This window comes from Sycon ciliatum, chromosome 3 (genome assembly GCF_964019385.1).
Source record: "Sycon ciliatum chromosome 3, ocSycCili1.1, whole genome shotgun sequence".
Classification (NCBI taxonomy): domain Eukaryota; kingdom Metazoa; phylum Porifera; class Calcarea; order Leucosolenida; family Sycettidae; genus Sycon; species Sycon ciliatum.
In genome coordinates this window covers 31,780,592-31,798,796 of record NC_088645.1, presented here as the reverse complement: position 1 = coordinate 31,798,796, position 18,205 = coordinate 31,780,592, and the positions used below count along the sequence as shown (strand labels likewise).

Here is an 18,205-nt window from a genome sequence, read left to right as displayed (position 1 = left end):
TTTTTGCTTGTCCTGTCAAATCTGTGGACGTCGTAGCCTGGTAGAAAGATGGCACTGTTTGTCGAGGTGGCTGTCAGCCATGTCTCCGTAACAGCAAGGATATCAATGTTGTGTTTGTGCAGAAGATAGTGAATGTCCCTAAGCTTATTCAATAGGCTGCAGATATTAATATGTGCTATAGTAAGATTAAAGAGTAATAATGTATTGCATGCATTTGAATGAGTGATACTTATCTGTGGCGTAGAGGTAGAGATGCTCTGGGGAGTGCTGCATGCGTTGGTGACAATAGTATTCTGTTGTGCGGGGACTCGTCATTGTGCAGGCTTGTCCTGAAGTAACCTCGCCAATTCAGCGTCATCCAGTGGTTTCCCTTGTACCAATATTTTGTCGTAGGGAAGGGAACAAGCAGTGCCAAGCCCTCGCAATTGTTTAAATGTGGGAAGTACCTGTCTCCTTCGTGCCTGTTGACAGGGAGTTAGGTCGTGGCTAACGTAAACCGGTTGACCATTGTGGCGGAGCGTCATTTTATTTCTTAGGAGAGAGGCTTTTCCAGATTTGTTTGTTTTAATGAGGACCGGTCTGGGGCGTACGTTTGTGTCCTCTCTTGGCCTTCCAATACGTAGCACCTCTTGGATCAGAGTGTTTGACGGGACAAGGGTTCGTGAACACCAAAAAATCAGCTCTGAAAGTTGTGGCATTCAAATAATAACCCCAGGAAATGAAAGAATAGTTCGTCTGTCACACTTCTGAACTATCCCTAAATACAATAAGTGACAAGAGATCTTATGTTACATGTACTAAAATTCAACTCAAGTCAAGTGCTAGCCATTCTGTGAGTTATCATGGGAAGCGCAGTGTTCGAAATGCTAAAAAGTTCCAAGTACGAATCGGGAGTAGTCGGCGCACGACGCCGTCTCCTGTTCACACTCGAATTGCAGCCGTTTTGTACGCTTGCGCCCCAGGCCTCGACCAAATATGCTTGCGCATATTTCCGCATATTTTGTGAGACAGTTCATATATGGCATATTGAGCCTGAAAGGGAATATTGGAATCAAGCCAGCATATAATTCAAATATTCTGAAGAAAATGAGGACAAAACATTCATGTTATGGACAAAATGCGGTCAGAAATGCCTTTTATGGATGAATTTGGAATGGTTGAGGCGTTTGCTACATTTCCCCAGGGATGAACACTATCGCCACGGTTGCTGGGGACACACACCAGCCATACTATTCTGCATGTGTTTTGATTTGCACCATAAGCATGATAGCCGTGAAGCCAATGAATATTCCAAGGTTGTAATTCTACTGAAATGATCTACACTTTCTGCCTATGTCGAGCTTATTTTGGCATATCTTTTTGCATATCTTGCCTTTGGCATATTATGACCGTTTTCCCTGATATGCGACGACCATATTATTATGCTCTTTTTTAGCATATTTGGTCGAGGCCTAGTCCCCGTCTACGCCCGTCTACGGTATGAAAAGTTGGATCGATCCAACTCTTCCCGTCGCTTCCCGATCTGGACGGTAGTACGGTTGCGTTCCCGTTCTTGTAGGCTCTATTCGGGAAAATACGGTACTTCTGTTTGCTTCCACGTGGTACACGGCTACGGTGTAGCACTGCACGTGTTCCGTCAGCTTGAACTGCATACATCGTACTTTAGTCCTACTCACACTTCATGTCACGTACCCGGCGCGCGGTTCTTCTGCGCTCTACTGCGCAGTACGGTAGTATTCCACATTTTATTTCCCGTATCCTTTTCTGGCTGGGTGGGGCCTTTTGCTGTTTGTCCTTGGAAAAAAGGACTTGTCTCTTCCGCTGGAAGTTGGAATTCAGTAGCCGTTTAGCCGTTTAGCCGCTCTTGAATGATGGTTTGGAACTAAAACACGGCGTAGAAGTAACTATTGTCTCTTGACTCTCTGGTGTATCATTATTATCCGTCCGATATCAACTAATCGTCAGAGTGAGTGCTGTATCAAGTGCTGGCGATAGTTGTTCAGTCTGTAGCTAAGTAAGTCTCTCTTCTCTGCTCGCAGACCGTTTTTGGATCGTCACTTTGCTGACTTTGGTCTACTTACCCTCCGTCGTCTTCTTGGTGAGTACAAGCTACTAGTCCCCTTCTCATGGTCTATATCGTACTTGTGCTTCGTTTCAACCCGCCGTATTCTCTATTGGCTCCACGGCTGTGTGAACTATGATGCCGGTGTCATTCTTGTATTCCATATGACGTGTGTTAATGTGTTCTCGCCGTCTGCAAGAACTATCGGCATGTATCTGGGTGTCAGGAAGAGATTTTAGGCGCGTGGGTTCCTGGTCGACTGGGGTCAGCGAGAATCGTGGAGCAAATTGTTAAAGGGACTCGTCCTACTCTCCATATTGCTCATTGTAGTAGAGTATTGAATTGTGATATTAGGAGTGGAAATTGCTGACACATGTAAACTCCATGCGCCAAACACTACATTGTACCTGTATGAAACTCGTAAACACTTACCGTAAAGTACCGCCAGAGCGCCCCACTATCTCGTCCTTTCGTAGTCGCCATGTGGAGGTGGATTCCTGTCTGTAGGTCATACGACACGGACCTTGTACAAACATTGCACATTGTGCAGTCAATCCGTACCCAGTTTACCTTCGAAGCTTCGAGCTCCACATAAAAGCATACCAAGTGTGACCTTAGTACACGAAGGTTCTCACATCGTACAAACGTAGTAGCATTCTGCCATACGATTTTCTTCCCCTGGGTGTAAAATCAAGGTGGGCGCTCTCGCGAGACGGGGCGCTCTGGCGGTACTTTACGGTACTAACTAGTAGAGTTGTATGTACCGTAAAGTGCCGCCAGAGTGCACCGTCTCGCGAGAGCGCCCCGCCCCACCTTGATTTTACAGCCAAGGGAAGAAAGTTGTATGGTAGAATGCTAAGTTAGTTTGTACGATGTGAGAACGTTTGTGTACTAAGGTCACACTTGGTATGCTTTTATGTGGAGCTCGAAGGTAAACTGGGTACGGATTAGTATAGTAGTAGTAGTAGTAGAATTTATTATTTTACTAGGGAACTCCCAACAGGCGTTGCCTTTTTACTGGGAACCCTAGGAATGACTTGGTGCTTGTGACAAATGCAGAAAGGGGCTTAGCTTGACGACATCCAGGTGGAAGGATTGACTGCACAATGTGCAATGTTTGTACAAGGTCCGTGTCGTATGACCCACGGACAGGAATCCACCTCCACAAGGCGGCCACGAAAGGACGAGATGGTGGGGAGCTCTGGCGGTACTTTACGGTAGTACCAAGAGTACATAACCCCAAGAGTGTAAGTGCCTGCACAACCTCTATGCTGTGCTGTGACTAGTCATGGCCCAAATTTGCTCGGCCTACATCGATATTTTGCCCCACAATTTTGCCACAAAATTTTCGATATTCTGCTTGGCGTTTCCTTTCTCCGTCGGTATTTTGCTTTGGTTTTGCTCGAGATCAAATGAGTTTTAGGGGAAACTCAACGATAATTGTCTCTGATGACGACGATATTTTTGATTGAGCTCCTGCTGCTGCTCAACTTTCCAATGAAATGTAGCCATGAGTCTGTTTTCTACAACCTTTGTGCTTGTTTTCAACCTTGGTGACTGATTGTGTTGAGGAAGTCCCTAAGAAGCCTTGGATTTTTCGAAAAGCCCACCAAAACTCGATATTTTGCTCAAAACTTGCCGGAAACTTGCGCATCCGATATTTTGCTCAAAGAATTGCTAGCAAATTTGGGCTATGACTAGCTGCGACGGAAGAACTTCACATCACGTGACATGGTTCAAAAGGTTATGCTGGCAAACAGTGCAAAGTGACCACAAGAGAGTTGTACCCAAAGCTGGGCTGCGTACAAACCTGAATCTATCATGCACATAGTGCAAATAATGTGTACGGGTTCATCACGGATGTGAAGTTCTGCCGTCGCAGACCCCATAGCTGGAGTTGCACACTCTTGGGGGTTATGTACTCTTGGTAATATGTACAGTTGACTTTCTTGCTTATTTCTTGTCACAAGATCAGCGCATTGTAGTCACTTGTAATCCAGGGCGTGATGCTGAAGGGGAAATCGTCTCGTCTCGAAGCGCTGTTGTTTAGCTCATAAGGACACACTTTTGCTGCACCTCACGCAGGTTCACGTGGCTATTTCCCCGTATCACCTACGTTTTTTTTCTTCGGGTGCGCATTGCTGCTTATTGTACAAAAGACGAAACACGCACACAAATTTCTCATCATCGCCTCGGTGATTCAGTTGAACTAGGCCCAATAACATAAAAGGCGCTTCTTCTTTCCATTCTTCACTTCGTTGTGAGATTGGTTTTACGGAGGTGCACACTCTGGTTTATGTACTCTTGCTTGAATTGTTCTAGATTTCAAATCTTTACCAGCGGGGGAAAAGCATGAGAAGAATTTGTGAGCTTGAGCCCATAACAAACTGTTGTCAGTCTGCTGGCTGGTTTTACTGCCTGTTTTCGTTGCTTGTCATGTACTCATGTTTTAAGAACTCTCGAAGTGCCATTGAGCGGGACTCAATGTGTCATAACTCAGCTAGATCTCCACGGATCTTTACAAACGATAGCTCTGTGGAAAGATATCAAAGCCAGGTAGACAAATACGAAGCGAAGATACAGCGAAATTGTCTTCTTCGCGAGGATGTCTGATCGAAGTTCGTGCTCTGCATTTTCGTAGTATTTGGGCTTTCCCAAGAGCTCTATCGAGCGCAGCACCGTCAACTTTCAGCGCGGATAAAGTTGACCTGAAAGCCACTGAAAAACTCGAATTCTCAATGTTTTGATTGCCAATACGCATGGATTGCCGTGAAAAATAGATAACAGCGATGCTCATATTTCATGTTTTCTACTCGCGACAATTGTTTGTCCGAGTGGCACACTTCAGGCTTCGCCCTGGCGACATCTATATTCCTTGACACAAAACGATGTGATGAGTCGATAGCCAAGGTCTTCCTGAACGCCTAGAGTGGTCGTTTGTAACTATCCTGTGTTTAGAAGTGGAGATACGAAAATATTTGTACACACATAATCATTCTGGTGGCCTCAAGTCGCCCTTAGCAGTACAAGCGACCGAGTACGGTTTAACACTTTCAATGTTATCACTCCTCAAGTCGCCCTTAGCAGTACAAGAGACCCAGTACAGTATAACACTTTCAATGTTGTCACTCCTCAAGTCACCCTTAGCAGTACAAGAGACCCAGTACAGTTTAACACTTTCAATGTTGTCACTCCTCAAGTCACCCTTAGCAGTACAAGAGACCCAGTACAGTATAACACTTTCAATGTTGTCACTCCTCAAGTCACCCTTAGCAGTACAAGAGACCCAGTACAGTTTAACACTTTCAATGGTGTCACATGGTTATCAAGAGCGTTGCTGTTGTTTCAATAAGGCACGAGGATTTTTTTGTTCTGCTTTCGGAAATCGGTCGTGTGCTTGGAGCGTGTGTTTGAGACATCCGTATTGTTAGTTTGTAAAGCGGAGGAAACGTTATTGGCGCAGGCAAAGCCTTAAATGTGGTGTGATGTGTTGTTGGACGTCTAATGTGTGTGTGGGTGCGGGTTTGCGTGTATGTATGATCGGTCTGATGATCGGTTTAAACCGTGAAACTCAGAGTTACAGAAGAAACACTTTTTGTCCCTCTCAAGTGTGTGTACTAGGCTCTGCACCTTGGTGTATTGAGCACTCTCACGAGCAACCACAACCCCCTCCGAGTATGTATGCGTGTGTGTGTGTGTGTGTGTGTGTGTGTGTGTGTGTGTGTGTGTGTGTGTGTGTAGCATTATAGTAATAATGCAGATTGATGGGTGCACACGGCTGCTTCCTGCTGCCACTATGCTGTTATGATTGCTAGCGCTTTTACTGCATGCTCATGCTTTGCTGCTGGCTACAGTCACGTACCCTGTACATCACGGTAACCACGTCCGACAAACGTCTTGGTGCATGCTCACATGGTACTCTATGCGTCATGGCATTCTATGTGTCATGCAACGAGACACTCAACGTGGCATTCATGCATTCATGCGCCACGCTCAACGTAGGCGGCATGCGTCGTGGGCACTCAACGTGGCATGCTCAAGTTTGCCTACCGAAAAGTCGCGGATAAAAGCCGGGTTTGCATACAAGCACATCGCGGATAGAAGGCTGAAAATCAAACGGGTCAAATGCATATGAGCTTGTCGCGCGCAGAAGCCTGGCTTCTGATAAGTTCTATGCAAGCGCGGATCGGGTAGGTCAAGAGTGCATGCGATACGTACGGTGCATAGTAAAACTGCCGCCATACCAGTAGTCAGTTTTAGATCTACGCGTGTCGCGCGTAGAAGATGTGCATACAAGCCTGGCAAAATATCAGTGGTGAATATAATCATGGTTTGCATTAAAGCCTAATGCAGAAAGCGGCTTATTATGCTTATAAGCCCGGCTTTTATCCGCGACTTTACGGTAGGCGGCATGCGTCGTGGGCACTCAACGTGGCATGCTTTTAAAAGTTTGTCTAGTTTCTCATCTCACATTTACTTTGATAAATGAAATAAACGGGTGTTGGCCATGCTCATTTCCGGCTACTGAGGCCCTCGGTCTTCGCCCTCGGACGTGACTATCCTCTTGGCTCCGCCAAGATCCTGCTCTCTCTGTAGTATCTCACTTCGCTGGCCAGCACCCTACGTACCGCAAGCTGCTGTATGTTGTAGTTAGTGTGTGTGTGTGTTCGTGTGTGTGTGTTCACGTGTGTGTGTTCGCATGTGTGTGTTTGTGTGCTGTTTGTGTGTGCTCTGTGCATGTGTGTGTGTGCTGTGCATGTGTGTGTGTATCTGTGTGCTCGCGTGTGCGTGCTGTGTGCATGTGTGTGTGTGCTGTGTGCTGTGTGCATGTGTATGAGTGTGTTTGTGTAGCATTATACTTGGTCCGACTTAATAAAATGTTCCCTTCGCTTTAAAACTCAAGCCTTTGTCCAAAGGAGCACCTGTACTAAAATATCGACCAAGAGACGATAGATAGACAACTACTGTGTCGTTTCTTGGCCTGACCTTCTAGTTTTCATCTCTGCTGGTGTGTCAGGGCGCTTCTTCAAGTGCGTCAACTTGCAAAACGTCGACATTTTTTCATCTCCTCCAAGCTACACTGCGCTTCCTTGACTTGTTCAATCCATAGGCACGATTTAGACGATCGACTTCGCCTCCTCCTCGTGCCGTGGCCAGCAATCAAGGACATCTGAGAGTTGTAATTTTTGTACTCCTCCGAGGTGTGATTTTTGGCGTGCTGGGCCAAGCACAAGGAAGCCATCTGCAAAAAAACTGCAGAAAATGGTTGTTGTTTGATCCTTTGGTGTAATCTTTGTTTCTAGTCGAAGCTAGTTGCTGTTTGGAGCAGAAACGCTGAAATTGACTATTTTCTGTATGTACTCATACATGTACTCATGTACTCAGGCATGCAGTCTCACTCGTATTTTAGCTATTTTTCTGGAATGGATGCTGCTCTGCGCCCCTTGGTGAACATTTCCTGCGCTCGTGGAGCAGCTGAAAAGGACCACTGGTATGTCTGGTTCCTGGTTTGAAAGTAGAGAGTCGACTTTTGTGCCTTGAAAAAGGAGTAGAGAGCGATACAGGTACGTCTGTGGCTGATTTTTGAGTGCTCCTCGTACATTTTTGATCGTGATAGAAATTCTCAGAACAAAGTCAGACCAAAGTCAGCGCGATGATGGTCGTACAGTTTTCTTGTGAATTTTTTAGTTGTTTCATCTCGTATCTATGTCAGTATCGTGATGGTGAAGTGGAGAGGGTGATTTTCTTCCTCTAGGCTTCGTTCGGCCGACTTTGCTTCGTCCTCGTTGAAAAGTGATCCTGAAAAAAAGGTCGATTCGCAAAATTATGTTGATTTTCAATGTACGAGATGACATGCGATTGCTGGCTATGAGTACGACTGCCAGAATGGTGGCTGTAGGTGTTTTCGCCTGACGCTCCCACGACACTTTCAAATGAGGCAAACAAGTAAACCACCACGCATAAAAAAATCACTTCTCATCACTGTGTGCCAATCGCGTAGAACTAATGAGTTTGATCTGTGTCGACATGACTGTCACACAGTCAGCTGCATGAGACCATGCGTGCTCTTCCCTGCCTGTTTCACGAATCCACTGGCCCCGGAGACTGTCGATCTTGTGACGCATCGCGATCGCGACTCCGAGGAGTCGGCGAGGACTCCGCACCATTCACGCACCGTATTCACCCTTTCTGCGCTTCAGTTTTCCAGCCAGGTTGTCGCCTGAAAGTCGACCTCAAGGGCGGTTGTTTATATCGATCAACTAATTACTTCTCGACTATCTCTTCTGTGATCTTGATTCGTCGGCCGCCACATCGTGAACGAATGCGAGAGAGATCAGCGCAAACTGGACGGAGCGATGGAGGTGCTTTCTACACGAGTTTCTGTAATGACGTGTTTGCTGAACTTACTTGATTATTCCAAGGAAACAGCGACTGCAGCGATTTCAATCCGCCATCAAGCACTCGAGAACGCTCGCCCAGGAGTTTCTGGTACTCCGTGACAATTCCCCATCGCAGTGGGGTGTTGATTTCAGCGCCAGGCCTTCTCTGTGTTGCGCGAGAAGCAACAGGAGTACTCTGACGACAAAATTTGCACGCAAAATGCTCGAGCCATTTCTTCTTCAACATTACAAATCGACAACTGAAGGATAGTGTTAGGTAGCTGGAAAGTTTGTTCCAACCTGAGATTATTTGAATTTGTTTGGCTGACGTTCGAAGCGAAACGCACATTTTAATAAGTCGGACCAGGTAGTAATACCATATTTTACCGGTTGTAAGTCGACCCCGGTTATAAGTCGACCCCCCTATCTGGAGGTCTCAATTCTGCGTTTTAAAGTTTTCACCCAAAGAAGCACTACTAACCACCTCCTGCTACTAACACATCAACAAATCATATAAACATTCCTTATTGGAGGATATAACGTCCCAATCCTTGAAAAAGGCCAATAAACTGGCAAAATGTGTAAACATGGTGCACTCGTGCATGCAGTGCAGGTCATTTTTTTGTAAGATACTGATAGTTCCCGGTTATAAGTCGAATCCCAGTTGTAAGTCGACCCCCACCCTTTCTCCTTCTATTTTAAGTCGTAAAAGGTCGACTTACAACCGGAAAAATACGGTATAGCAGATGAATGAGTGCACGTGGCTGCTTCGTCCTACCACTCAAACTATGCTGCAATGATTGCTAGCGCTTTTACTGCATGGTCTTGCTTTGCTGCTGGCTACAGTCACGTGCACTGTTCATCACGGTAACCATGTCGGGCAAACGTCTTGGTGCATGCTCACATGGTACTCTCTGCGTTCCGGCATTCTACTTGTCATTCCACATGACACTCAACGTGGCATTCATTCATGCGCGACGCTCAACGTAGGCGGCTTGCGTCTCGGGCACTGCATGTGGCATACTTAAGTTTGCCTAGTTATATATTTCGATCCGTTCTGTGTGTGGATCACTCTTGTTAGATCGTTGTGTTCCACTCACCCACCTCCCGTTTTTCATCTCTCATTTTCTTAGAACCAGCGAGTTTGCGATGGCAAAAGGTTCGCGACACGCTCGGACCACTTACATCCACCCACTGTTAAAGTTAGATTTCACGCTGGTTAATATTCGCGTTACGCTCTTCTCGTGAAATATCGAACATTAATCCATCGCGATTATTAGCCAGTTTACATTATTTGCCATGCTCATTTCCGGCTGCTCAGGGCTCTCGGTCTTCGTCTCTCGGACAACGTGACTATCCTCTTGGTTCCGCCAACATCCTGCTGTCCGTAGCCTCTCACTTTGCTCGCCAGCACCCTCAGTACCGCAAACTGCCGTATGTTGTAGCTAATGTGTGTGTGTGTGCTGTGTGTGCGTGTTTGTGTGCTGTGTGTGTGTGTGTGCGCGTGTGTGTGTGTGTTCGGTGTGCGTGTGTGTTCTTATATGTGTGTGTGTGTGTGTGTTCGGTGTGTGTGTGTGTGTGTGTGTGTGTGTGTGTGCGTGCGTGTGTGCGTGCGTGCTGCGTGTGTGCGTGCGTGCTGCATGTGTGCGTGCGTGCTGCGTGTGTGTGCGTGTGTGTGCGTCGTGTGCAAATGTGTGTCTGTGTGTGTGTGTGTGTGTGTGTGTGTGTGTGTGTGTGTGTGTGTGTGTGTGTGTGCTGTGTGTGTGTGTGTGCGTGTGCGTGTGTGTGCGTGTACCTGTTAACCATGGACTGTTTCTGGCTAGATTAACTCTTGTGTAATCACTGGTGCTAGTGAAGCTTATTTAGCCAACCACACAAATATCAAGTATTACTGTAGTAAAAAATTCACGGTTCCCGTGAGACTCGGCCAAAGGCCCAGTTTTCCGCATCCGCACTAGTAGTAGTAGTAGTATTCTTTTATTTTCTGTCGGAAGCCTCAGCAGTGATGAACACAACTCTTAAGAGGGCCGATAACAGAGTAGAGGGGTGTGGGGTGAGAAAAATAATAATAAGAGATGTTCAAACTAAACTAAACTGATACTTGGAACAATAAAGCAGCAGTAAGCAGTAAGCAATAAACACAGGTATACAATAGAAGCGATGCAGATCAATGAGGCCGTTTGCTGAAAAGAAGATCAAAATACTTCTGAAAAGACGCTGCGTCTTTAAGCATGGTCATAATGGGATAATGCAAGAATTAAAGAAATGTTTTTAAAAACGAATTTAAACTAGGAACGCAGTAAACACAGTTATACAATACAGGCGGTGCAGATCAATGAGGGAGTTTGCTTAAAAGAAGATCAAAATACGTCTGAAAAGACGTTTAGCATGGTCTGAAGGCGCTTAGCAAATGTAGTGCGGTGCTGGGTGCGCCACTCCACAGGCAAAGAATTAAAGAACAGTGCAGCACGATTTGAAAAGGAATTGACACCGTCAATCATCCGGAATTTAGATATTGCAATAGCAGCATTAAAAGAGCTTCTTGTTGTCCTAGGGCCGGTTGAAACTTGAGGGAAAAGGTCCGTCAGATTTGGGAGAGGGAAACCGACATGATTACTCAGGTAGAATAAGGACACTTTTCTGGTGCCGCTGTACTTCAAGATCAGCGCTGCAACTCGCCATGGTGATAATGTGGCTGACGTCATGTTACCAAGGAAAACATGGCGTTTGGCCGTGTTTGCCGCACTCGAGCGCTCGCCTTTTTTTCACAATCTTGTTTTGAAAAATACTTCAAGTCTTTTGCAGCACTTTTGGAGGCCAGTCACATCGCGATCTGTACGAGTATCTTTATCATGGCCATTGTCTTGTGTCGTTTTGAGCTCGAATAGCTTTCTCTGATGAAGGATTCAAAATATATCATGACGTTCTCTTTTATCGTGGGCATGAAGCTCCCCACTCGCAGCGGAGATGACATCGGACGGAATAAATGTGTCGAGTCCAGAGCAGGAGTTCTGCTGACAAAAGTGATTGGCTCCTCGCGACCTGGGGCATGTGAGGACTACAGTTCTAGTTGGGCAATACCCCACGGACACATCTACCTGGGAGCGCAGAGTCGATTGAGAAAAATGTCATGACGTTCTCTTTTATCGTGGGCATGAAGCTCCCCACTCGCAGCGGGGATGACATCGGACGGAATAAATGTGTCGAGTCCCGAGCAGGAGTTCTGCTGACAAAAGTGATTAGCTCCTCGCGACCTGGAGCATGTGAGGACTACAGTTCTAGTTGGGCAATACCCCACGGACACATCTAGCTGGAAGCGCAGAGTCAATTGAGAAATATGACCAAGATCATAAAGAAGGCTTGCTTGCTTCCACAAAATGTTTTAGTAGCCAAGTCCACGCACTGAAAACTGCACTTGCTTTGTTCCTGTCCAGTCGACTAGTCATAAAGTACATCAGTGCAGTACAGAGTGCACTTGCAAGTCACAACGACACGAGCACAGTCACGTGTACAGACTCAGTGAGTCAGTTCACAGTTGTGACCAGCGATCGCGCGTGGGAGTCAAGTACCCTACTCAAGTGCGCATGCTCGGCTCGCTGCATGCACTGTCTGTAGATCTACACAGCCGATTGGTGGTGTGATGCACTACATGTACAGCGCAGTTATTTTATGTGTAAGAGACAATGTCGGCTATTTTGAAACGGCAATGACAGCTTCATCCATAAACGCGGAGCGTGGGGAATGTCTTTGGCGAATGAGAGCTGTTGCATTGGCTAGCTGTACATCCCAGCAAGCGGGAATGTGCTGGATATCGATACTAAACACCCGTTCATCGCGGTGGTGAGTCTGAACAGACCCCGAGGTACGACAGCTTCGTATACTAAATGTGTACAGTGCGTATGGTGAAACAAGTCGATACTGGTTTCCAGCGAAATGTTGTTATCTATGTACAATATCCACCAATATCCTTTATCTAGGGCCCAAAGGCTATCCAGTTCACCAGGATTTGTGGCCTTACTATTTTTCGTTTTCTCCGCGTTTTGGGTTGAAATCTGAACATAAAAAGTAGCACTGATGACGTCATTCAGCTCATAATTTAAATTTGATATTGGAAATCGATCACAACTAACCCAATGTATCACCACGGTAAAAATTTGGTTGAAAAATATTAATGTATGCCAAAGTTATTACCACTACAAGTTTTGTACACACATGATCACCTTATTATACCTGAGTAACATGGATAGATTTAGCAATGCTACGAATAAGGTAATGTTCAAACGGATCAATCGACAATCTACCTAACAGCGCATGATGTCATCTTGTAGGTGATGACAGTCATGGCGAGCAAAACTGAAATACCACTTCTCCGAGGGGATATTGCGCTGCTTGGCCTCTCGACCACTTTAGCACTAAGTTAGTTGGAGAGCGATAGAGAGCGATAAAACGGAGCAGCGAGCCAACACAATGAGCGAACGAAGAAGGAGCTGCTCCGATCGCACGGCTCAATGAAAATAATTCTGAACTCAAGTTCTTGCTCAACCTGCGCAAAGCCCAGATTCGAATGCTGATCACCACGCATTCTTTCAGAAGTCTGCAGTCCGATGCGAGTCTCATGGCTAAATAAAGTCGACTGGACTTGCTAGCTGCTGCCGTTCAGTGCTGGCAGGGGTATCCATTAGAGCAAATGGAATCAGTTTGGCTGTGCCTTTACTCCTCGTTTCGCGGAGTTCTGGAGAGCCAAGATGAAACCAGGGAGTCGTAAAATATTTTTCACGACTCCCTGGTGGAAACGAGTAATCGCCATGGCTGCAGATCACGGAGCTTGAAAGGCAACTTACTTGAACGACGGCGACGTCAAGGTCAGCAAAGTGTGATCAAAGAAGCCGAAGCAAGGCTGAAACAAGCTGAACAACGACTCGAGAGAGATGACGACTCGCGTGCAGGAGATGACGACAGCGACGCAGGTCTAAAAAGAGTCGAGCGAAAGCGACGCAAACTGAACTCTCTGCTCATTCTGCCCACAGTTTCTCTTGTAAAGACGCTGTACATAGGCTGAACCACCTTCGTCGAGTGATTTGCATTCGATACAAACTGTTCTTGACCTGTTCTAGGCGTTTTCATATCCCTCAAAATCCATCACGAAGTTTTTGTTAACGGAGGAAGTAGAAATCATCAAAGTTACAGTCTTTGTTGTATTAATCCGCAGCCCAAGCTCGTCTAGATCCACAGAAATTGCAGATAACGAATCAGTAACGGTAGCGACGGCCTCAGCTTGTGTACGTCCGCTGGCATACAACGTCATGTCGTCAGCGAACATCGGGAACTTGCAAGAAAAGGCCTCTGCTGTCAATGGGAGCTTCCGTGCATAGATGTTAAATAGAACTGGACGCAGAACTGTGCCCTGTGGCACGCCACTGGTGATTGCCACCAACAGAGATGTTCCAGTGTGGGTAACCACCCGCTGTTGTCTGGCACAAAGGTATGATCGGAACCAGGCCAGGGCCGCTCCCGAAATACCGACAGCTGCGAGAGCAAGAAGAGGCTGCTGATGCTTCACCATATCGAACGTTTTTTTCAAATCAATACAGACAACCGCCGTATGCAGTCCAGCGTCGCGCGAGACAAGCCAGTCGTTCGTAACCTTGGTGAGAAGCTGTCCGGTAGAATGGTGCTTCCGAAAGCCAAACTGGTCCACATGGAATGGGCAACGATCATTAAAAAAAGATGTATATGAGAAAACACAAGCCCCTCCAGGAGCTTGGCTAGGATAGATGTTAAAGACACTGGGTGGTAGTTAGAAGGGCAGTCGCGTGGGCCTTGAGTTGACTTCAGAACTGGTGTAATGTTTGCAATTATGAACAAGGATGGGAATTGACCAGACGAGAGGGAAGTGTTGAATAAGATAGCGAGTGATAGAGCAATTACGTCTTTTGATATTTTAAGAGAGCATGTCTGAGAATACCAAAGTATGTGTGCAAGTGGATCTCTCCGATTTCGCTCAAAATTTGCAGGTAGGTTCTCTTTGGGGTGTGGATCGATTATGCAAAGCCCTTGAAAAAGTTTCTGAAGGGAACCTTGAAATTTGCATACCCCTCAAAAATGGCCGAAATATCACATTATTTATGGGTCTAGAAACGAGTCACGCCACAGCGTATACGAACAAGCTATGAACAAAACTCCATCAAGCCAACATTGCCTCACCTTAGAAGAGTTCCTGGAGCAGTACCGCTTAGCCACGCCAGCATCCCAGAAGACGAGGTCCATCACCCCCTGACGCCACAAATGATGACAAGCTTCTCCTTGCGCCACCAATAATTTTTTGTGCGACTGTTGATGCAAAAGTGACTGAAGGCCTGAGCGCAGTTTTTGAATTTTATTGCAAGATGCACGGTGAGATCGCGTGCTCTGTGACGTAGGATGACGCTTCCTGCATCACGTTACGCGGCCATCGATCGCGAATGTGCCTGGAACGCTACTCGGAACAGACCATGATGGCAGAGGTAAGATGAGCTTCATCTCCTGCTTGAACTGCTGAGAACCCCCACAAACTGTCCTAGGAGTGTTGCAATGGCAGCAAGCCGTTGGAATATGCCCCGTACAGCATGGAGAGTTATTCGTCTTTCACACTTACCTCCTGCAATCCCGAACATAGTCCAACAGTAAAAGTCCCTTGTTTTCATGTCGATGCTCGACAAAAGCGACTAGCTCGGTCCCTTTGTGTTGACTGGCACGCGAGCAGCACTGGCTGCACGCACTTGTCGCGTGAACTGCATGAGAGATTTCTTACGTCATAAAGAATGTGATTTCATCATCATTTCACTGGTCTTCGACCTACATGGTCAGGGAAAGTCCCGGTTCGTAGGCCTACCACACGGTCAGCGTGTTCTTGAGCGCCGTAACGGCACAAGTGTGATCACTTCCAGACCAACGGGCGTTCAAGGCGAGTAACAAGCGCACTTGACAAAGGTGACTCTGAAATCGCGTGAGCCGTGGGCCACGCGACTTGGCATTCTTGCGTCACAAGGCACGTGATTTCACCGTGCATCTTGCAATAAAATTCAAAAACTGCGCTCAGGCCTTCAGTCACTTTTGCAGCAACAGTCGCACAAAAAATTATTGGTGGCGCAAGGAGAAGCTTGTCGTTTGGAGTGACAAGTGATCACCGCTGCTTTTCCTTGTCAGAGTCAACACTACACGTTGTTCTGCGGCCTTGAGAGTAGTGTTGGAGTAGAAATTGCTGAGGAGACGTCGCGGAGTGGTGAGCTTTCCTGCGCAGGTATGACTTTGGCCGTATTTCAGCATGGTCGAGTAGAAAAATTCAAAAATGTTTATTTCAAGAAAACCCCAAAAGGAAGATGGGGGACATGTCCTCAGCGCTAGAAGAGGTGTTCTTGTTTTGCCAGCGCTTGTAAATTGGCTATTTTCAAGACGATCATTTGTGGCGTCAGGGGGTGATGGACCTCGTCTTCTGGGATGCTGGCGTGGCTAAGCGGTACTGCTCCAGGAACTCTTCTAAGGTGAGGCAATGTTGGCTTGATGGAGTTTTGTTCATAGCTTGTTCGTATACGCTGTGGCGTGACTCGTTTCTAGACCCATAAATAATGTGATATTTCGGCCATTTTTGAGGGGTATGCAAATTTCAAGGTTCCTTTCAGAAACTTTTTCAAGGGCTTTGCATAATCGATCCACACCCCAAAGGGAACCTACCTGCAAATTTTGAGCGAAATCGGAGAGATCCACTTGCACACATACTTTGGTATTCTCAGACATGCTCTCTTGAGGAGACATGGAAGAATGCCGTCCGGCCCAGGGGCTTTATTACTTTGGAGGTCACCGATCCGACGCTTCACCTCTGCTACTGTAACAGCTGAAAACGCAGTAAGGTCGTCGGATTTAGCAGCTCCCATTGGGAGCTTGTAATTGGCTTCCTTATCTGTGACAATCGAGTGAAACATAAGGAAGCGAATTACCAGCTCCCAATGGGACTGTAAAAGCCATAATATGTAACGAAGTACTTATTCTAACGAGTTAACGAGGAGAAATCTGTCGTTAAAATAGGAATCGTTACACAGAAATCGATACATATACTGTCCTATTGAGCTTTGAGAATGAGTGAGAATCGTAACCTTTGGTACACGTAAACTAGTCAATCTTGGGAAATCGTTATATGCGCCTCGTTAGAAAAATGGCTTTACAGTACCCTGACTGAGGGCAGGGGTTACTGCAGTTGGATCCCGGGACGGATACCCTGATGCCGTCAATCCTTTTTCTGCACCTTGTCCTCACCCACTTACTGAGGTGTGGTGTGCCCGTAAGTGAGATCATTCGCATGTCCACCCATACCGGGCCATAGTTTGGGATTTGTGTGTGTGTGTGTAGGGGGGGGGGGGGGAGGGAGGGGGGGGGGAGTGTCGGCCGTTGGACGGTTCAATAGCCAATTGAGTCCTCTTCCCAAGATCCCTTTTGAGTCTCTCTCCTTTCTCCCGGGGAGACCCACGTAACCAAATTTGGCAGTGAGGGAAGTACAAGTATAAGTGTGTGTGTGTGTGCGTGTGTGTGTTTGTACATGTATGCTTGTGTGTGTGTGTGTGTATGTATGCTTGTGTGTGTGTGTGTGTGTGTGTGTATTTATGTGTGTGTGTGTGTGTGTGTGTGGGTGGGTGCGTGTGTGGGTGCATGTCGTTCTTCATGTTTTTTGATGGTTTTATTTTTCCAGGCAGAGTATATTGAACTCCGACAGCAAACAAAATGGCGTCTCTAGGTACGTTTTATTCCCGTAGCTATGCAGAAGACGTTACTTCAGTAACGTATGGCGCTAGCCAGGGTCCAACAGCTTTAATTTGGTGTTTGTTGGTTGGTTTGGTTGTGTTTATTTGAATTCGCAAACCGAATGGACTGAACATGTCCAATGACAAGGAAGCGAATGAAGTCCAAATAACCCAGGAATGGGGACACAGAGAAAAAAAATATATGGGAACAGAACGCTCTCAGCAAAGGAAGAAGAGAAAGGAAGGAAAGGAAAAGAATAATGGAGAAGAAGAAGAAAAATCGTGGTTTGTTTGTTTGTGTCACCCCTGGCGCTATCTCTTATCTGTCCCGTACCGTACCGTACCTTCAAACACAGCTGGCCACATACAGCTGGCCGCAATATTCAAATAGGGCTTTCAAACGAAAGATCATAACGTGAAGCAACTTGGAAGAATGAGTATGGAAGCGAAGTGTATGGGGGAATGCATGTAGGGCGATAGTGCGGGTTCGAATCCCAGGTTATGCCTGAAAAAATAGGAGAATTAATTTTTTTAAACATCCCTATGCTTTTTTTGCCTAGGTCATCAAGGCGGTAGACATTGTTGTATTACCCTCGACCGTACCTGTCCCATACCTATCCCGTACCTATCCCGTGCCTGTCCCATACCGTACCGTACCATCAAAGACGGCTGGCCACAATGCATATTCAAATAGGGCTTTCAAATGCAAGATCATAACATACATGTACATGTACATGTACATCCTTCGAAGCGGTGAACCCCTTGATAGGCGACAAGCCTCTGGGTCATCCTAATAAATATATTATTATTATTATTTTTTTTTTACGTGAAGCAACTTGGAAGAATTAGTATGTATGCGAAGTGTATCGGGGGATGCATACAGGGCGATAGTGGGGGTTTGAATCCCAGGTTATGTCTTAAAAAAAAAGAGAAATTGATAAGAATTTATAACATCCCTATGCTTTTTTTGTCTAGGGGCATGTTCGATTGTA

General features: G+C 46.3%; 1 protein-coding gene across 1 annotated transcript in view; it reads left to right on the top strand.

Moving 5' to 3' along the window:
- Positions 1 to 1,829: 1,829 nt before the first annotated feature.
- The window catches only part of LOC135812669 (fibrillin-2-like), a 62,562-nt gene continuing 46,186 nt past the window's right edge, over positions 1,830 to 18,205 (top strand). Inside the window, exons 1-4 of the mRNA XM_065325948.1 lie at positions 1,830 to 1,966; positions 2,040 to 2,098; positions 9,764 to 9,876; positions 17,162 to 17,206. Coding sequence (XP_065182020.1) covers positions 17,194 to 17,206 — 13 coding nt within the window. The 5' untranslated portion in view covers positions 1,830 to 1,966; positions 2,040 to 2,098; positions 9,764 to 9,876; positions 17,162 to 17,193. The remainder of the gene's footprint in view (positions 1,967 to 2,039; positions 2,099 to 9,763; positions 9,877 to 17,161; positions 17,207 to 18,205) is intronic.